Source organism: Dasypus novemcinctus, chromosome 8 (assembly GCF_030445035.2).
Source record: "Dasypus novemcinctus isolate mDasNov1 chromosome 8, mDasNov1.1.hap2, whole genome shotgun sequence".
NCBI lineage: Eukaryota > Metazoa > Chordata > Mammalia > Cingulata > Dasypodidae > Dasypus > Dasypus novemcinctus.
In genome coordinates this window covers 13,117,613-13,123,217 of record NC_080680.1, presented here as the reverse complement: position 1 = coordinate 13,123,217, position 5,605 = coordinate 13,117,613, and the positions used below count along the sequence as shown (strand labels likewise).

The window sequence follows — 5,605 nt, the reverse complement described above, 5'->3', positions numbered from 1 at the left end:
TGAATCTCTTCCATAATGTTTCCTTCAACTTTCTTTCCAAGCAATTCTTCACTGCATTTCTTCATTAGGTTTACTGTTCTAAGGCTCTCAGATTCTTAGATCTGGGCACTGATCCCTGCTTTATTTACAATATTAACATTCCAGATCCCAGCTTGGGACTGTCAGCTCATCTGTATAGTTTATGCTATAACATCATTGGCTTGGGGGTGGTGGCTCACCTTTGTGATCCTGCTATGTATCACACTGGCTAATTTAATTCAACAACCTATATGAAGATTGCTTAAGTCCACTGGATCCTAGGTGAAGGAGGGTATATTCAAGCAATTACAACCTGTAGAGTCGACCTTGAAAAACTGCCAAGACCTGGATTGATTCATTTCTAAAACATTCTCATTAAGTGATGATGAGTTTTGTTGTATGTGAAGGGATGATGTGGTGACCTCGTGAAGTACCCCAAAACTGTGGTTGTACTGCTGGAAGTAACACCCCTCTTGGAAAAGCAGTTATCAAAGACCATGATAACCCACCCAAGACACTTAAGTTTCCCCTATTGTTGGTGCTGATCTCTCTTTCTAGGCATCACAGTGGGCCAGGCCATCTTCTCAACACTGCTTGTGCCTTCATCCCATGCTAGGTTCAAAGAATTTGAAATTGAAGAAGAGAGCCAGATTCAGATGTTGGAGGAGAGGAATGGTTTCCAGCACCCTCCACCACCAGCCCCTCCATATCTTCATCCACAGGTGCCCCCAGGCATTGTGGAAGGCCAGAAGCCAGGTATGGCTCACCACATTCCAAGAGAAGACAAGGCCCAAAGGGGACTGAGGGAAGGCAATAGGACTGACATGTGCTACATTCCCTTCAAGATTTGCTTCTGTATTTCTAACAGAGAAACCCATCAAGGCCCTAGGTTCTCAGTTACCCTTTGTCATGGACTAGATCAATTTTCTCAGGTGTCATAACTACATTCTCATCTTGACGGTCAAAGAGACACATTTATATAATATTCCTGATGATTAGGGGATGGATGAAGGGTTATCTTTGAATGTCAGAAGTTCCTCTTTTTCTTGTATAGAAACTGTCTCTAAGATCATTATTCTCTTAAATTTTATCCTGTAAATGTTCATTTAGTTTCAGATTAGCTTGAACCAAGTGGAAGCATTTCCTATCTCTAAAATATTGCTCTAACCAATACATGGTTGGCAGATAAAAAGATGGAGATTCATGCCACTTTCACTTCTGGATCTCTGTCCCTACCTTTAGTGTCCATTCCAAAAAAGTCAGGCTCCAAGTCTAAGGTTACCAGCCAGAGGCAACGCAGACACCGGCGGACTGTGAAGACAAAGGCCCCCAAGGAGATCCCACCTGAAGCTGTAAAGGAGTACATTGACCTCATGGAAGGGCTGGTGGGGCCTGTGCACCCAGCCCCTGAGGGGGAAGATGGAAAATGGGAAGAGGAAGAACATGGGCAGCAGGAAGACGATGGAATGTATGCAGACCCGGATCTCCTCAGCTACATCGACCAGCTGTGTGCAGAGGAAGACTTCATCACCAAGGTGGGTGGATTTTAGGTGTGGTGTCTAGCAGATTCCCTACTTTTAGCTCTGTCAGCATGTTAAAGTCTGTGCTTCTTTCCCAGTCTGTTGAAACTTGGGTCTATTCCTTTTCTCGTGTGTAGCATGGAGTGTGTACATGTATATGTTTCCGAATCTTTGTGTGTGTGTATGTGTGTGTGCATGTGTGAGTGTGTATGTGTGTAGCTGGTGGAGGTCATGGTCCAAAACATCCACAGATTGCAGATTGAGGTGCAGTGACAACGAATTCCCTCCTGCTTCGAAAAGTGACAGATGGCTCTTTCTCAAGGCCGCTCAATCCCCTTTTATTACTGTTCCCAGGTGGAGGCTGTCATTCACCCTCGATTCTTAGCAGAATTGCTTTCCCCAGGAGCACATGTAGACTTCTTGTCCCTAACAGTGGAGCTGCAGCAAGAGCAAGGACTCATGCCCACCCAGGTAAACCAAGGGTGGGAGGGAACCTCACAAGATGCAATCCACATGACCTTGTCTAACTTACTTTGTCTTGGGTGGCATGGCTTCTGCAGAAAAACAACTGAAGGTGTGGGAGCAAATGGAGAACCAGTAGGGAGGAACTGATGTAGAGGTGTGGGGTAGGAGTGGTTAGGACTGAAAGTTTGGGAATAATGCATAGGAAGATGGGCAGAATGAGCTACAATATATGTATGCAAAACTGACCTGCCTTCTGCCCAAGTGCAGTCATCTCCATTACCCATTCAGCCACCTCATATGAGCAACATCTGTAGAATCATTAATTGTCTATTTCCTTGACACAGCTGGTTGAGAAGCGTCTGCTGTCTTTGAAAGAGGGTGTGGAAGCACCTCCAACTTATGAAACACCTGGATTGGGCTCATTTCCTTCCATGTGTAAGTGTAGAAATGATGCAGAGAGTAAAGCTGACCACGCCCAACTTCTAGGGGTTAAAGTCAGTATTGCTACCGTACATTTGGATGGCAGAGCAGACAACAGCCTGGCTATCCCTGAAGACATTGCTGTCTTTTCAAGGAGTCAGGAGGATCCTCAAATCATAAAGAAACAAATCTCCTATCCTCACCAACACCAAAGACACTCTTCCCCTAGATCCGGAAACAGAGATGATGTGGCTCTGCAAGAAATCTCTTCTGTACGTGCAAAATCCAAGCCTGCAGATGGGTCCAATGAAGAGGAAGATGAGCAACTCCCCAGTCTTGCGTTCCTCTTGGCTCCACAACATTACCTGCTGCCATGGAGATTTGTCATGAGTCCCCTCCCTCACTCTGGCCATCAAACCTCTGGAATAAAGGGAGCCCATGGAGCATCCCTGCCTGTATCATCTGTGAAAAGAGGTCACAATCAAACTCCTCGACGTGATGCCAAGACTGCAAACACAGCTTTAGTTGAAGGTCCATCTTCTGCTGAAAGCAAATCCCACCTCATAGCTGACTTTGAGGCCTCTGGGAGGCAAACAGTGGCTCTGGGTGCAAGTCAATCTTCTCATCCTCAAAAAAGATCATGTGACCAACTTTTGGATCACAGAAGGAAGAAGCCCCGATGTAGAGAGTAGGGAGCAGTGGGACCAAACTCTCCACATATCAGACCTTCCATTGTGGACCCCCAGAGTACTTTTCCTCTTGCTTTAGCCAAGTGACTCTAAATGCTGCTTCCTGGCCCTCCTGCTGTTCCTTGGCAGTTCTAGAGATTGTGGGGAGGGCAGTGGGGGCCTTCAAAGACTTTCCAATGTGAAGGTGATCCTCATGGTGGTGGATGAGGAGTGGTAGTTTTAGGAGTTGTATAGTAAATGTAAATAAAGGTAGTTTTGCTTAAAAATGCTCTCAGGTCTACAATATTGTATACGTCCAACATTGCTCTTGAGGGATGGTGGCATGGTGAAGGTGGAATGATACGGATGGCTGAAGGCTCTATGCATCCACAGGTGACTGACCTAGTGCTGCCCTCCTGCTTCAGTCTGTCTTCCTTCAGGCTGCTCCTGGGTAAAAAGAAATTTCATGGTTTTCCTGTTAAGTGCCAGGTCCCCTGTGATCTTTTCCATCATGCCTTCTCACAAGCCCTGGCTTCATTGTGGGTGGCCATCAGTGGATGGACATCGTAGTATTATCTGTATCTCCTAATAATTTCCTGATGGAGAGTTCCTCTTCTACCTTTCTAGCTTCTGGACTTTCAGCTAACTTTCTATAATTGATATGTGAGACAACATCTTTCATAAGTGTTGTGTTTTGCTTACTTAAAGGATGTAGACATTGTGCCTTCGCATGGTCCTCAGCACATGCAGGCCAGTTGCTGTTCAGTTGGTTTGAGCAGAGACCACCAAGCTGCCTTCCCAGAGGCATGGCTCTGTGTGTTTCAGCCTCTGTATAGACATAGCACATTCAGACTCAGGATTACTAAATGTGTAAGTAGTGTTGGCCTATTTCCTAATGCTAATAAGGACAGAAAAAGTGTATGGGTAAAAGAAGATTCACAAGTGCATCAAAATTTATTTGTATGCAATATGATATAGGCAGGGAGGATATGAAGTTGCTTTGTGTATTTCTGTGCAGGAATGAGTCTTGTCCAAGTAGATGGGGAGGGTTTCACTTTTGTGGCTAAGGGGACAAAGGCTCAGGAGCCTTTGGCCTCTTCCAAGGATCATTCCACAACCACTGTTCTCTCTCCTCCCTAAATAATGACTGAAAATTTTATATGGAATACATGCAGAAAATTATATTCAGGTCTAAAATTGTTTATTTCCAATGAAAGTCAAACCAACTTGATTGTAAAAATCCAAACAGAAAAATACATGGTTTGATTTGTTTAGCAAGCCGTGGGCTGCCCTGCCTGTGCAGGGTATATTTAAGCCAGGAGGAAGGTGGAGAAGGGCTGAGGTACTCAGTCAACCCCCTGCCTGGGCTCTTGTCCAGGCCATGGTTAGAGCAGTTAGAGTGCTGGAGATGTGGCATTTAGTGACTAGGATTTGATTCTGAGGGGTGTGGGGAGTTTAGCTGTGCACTGAATGGACATGTTCTGAACCTGAATTAAGAGGTGTCATATGAGAATATAATCAAGAAAAAGAGCTGAGATCAGGGAGATAGGGTGCCCCCATTCTTTGTACTGAAACCATTTTTTGTCACCCTCCAATCGCTAATTAACCTCTCAAATTGAAGTGTCCATGGTCCATTCTCTCCACTCATCCTTTCAGCCCTAACAGACAGTGAGATTCCCTGACACTCACCCTTGTTCCTGGCCACTGGTTCCTTCTCCAAGTTCTAAGTTCTGATGCCTTGCCCACTGCCTGTGTGGTTTCATGCAAGTCATGACTCCCATTGCGTGTCCCCTGGCACAGCCCACATGCACACCTGGGGTCACAGTGTGGTGTCCCAACAGAAGAGGAAAAATGGGGATAAAGCTGTTTTTTACCAAGGTTGTCTGGTCCCCATGCCTGCTGCCAGCGAAGAACTTGAGATAGAAACAGACACATATCAAGACCCTCTCCTCTCGTCATCTTCACATATTACCCACAGTTATGCCCACAATTTCTCCTTCACCTCTACCTTCTTTTTCCGAAGTGAGCAGCATCCAGAAACTTTGTAAAAACTAATCCATTCCTGGTAACTTTGCATTGGCAGATTTAGCAAACTAAGACAGTATGCTCTAAGGCAATAAATTTTATAAAGACAATAAGGAATATTTCATAATGATTAAAATGTTATTACATCTTAAAGACATGATAATTGTAAAATATGTTCATGCCTAACAGTTGCGTCTTCAAATGCCTGAAGAAATAACCTGAGAGAGTTGAAAAGAGAGATAATTGAACAATCATAGTCTATGGTTTCCATACCCACTTCCAATAATTGATAGAACTACTAGACATAAATCCAGCAAGGCATAGAAGATTTGCACAACATTATCAACCAGCTCTACCTAACAGACATGAAGAAAACATTCCATCCATTGGCTCCACTATACACATTCTTTTCGAGTACACAAGAAATGTTCTCCAGTTACAATTTCTGCTGTTCAAATTAAAATAACAACAACAACAACAGAACAAAAA

General features: G+C 44.4%; 1 protein-coding gene across 1 annotated transcript; it reads left to right on the top strand.

Moving 5' to 3' along the window:
• Positions 1–1,170: 1,170 nt before the first annotated feature.
• Positions 1,171–3,329, top strand: LOC131279576 (NUT family member 1-like). Its single transcript, XM_058302851.2, has 3 exons — positions 1,171–1,553; positions 1,893–2,009; positions 3,192–3,329. The coding sequence occupies exons 1-3, from the start codon at positions 1,212–1,214 to the stop codon at positions 3,327–3,329; spliced, it is 597 nt and encodes a 198-aa protein (XP_058158834.2). The 5' UTR covers positions 1,171–1,211.
• Positions 3,330–5,605: the final 2,276 nt, after the last annotated feature.

Excerpts from the sequence above, each read along its gene's own strand:
- LOC131279576 (XM_058302851.2), top strand. The coding sequence starts at position 1,212 with ATGGAGATTCATGCCACTTTCACTTCTGGATCTCTGTCCCTACCTTTA. Across the intron at positions 1,554-1,892 it reads AGGAAGACTTCATCACCAAG|GTGGAGGCTGTCATTCACCC; the intron begins GTGGGTGGATTT and ends TACTGTTCCCAG. Across the intron at positions 2,010-3,191 it reads AAGGACTCATGCCCACCCAG|CCAAGTGACTCTAAATGCTG; the intron begins GTAAACCAAGGG and ends CTCTTGCTTTAG.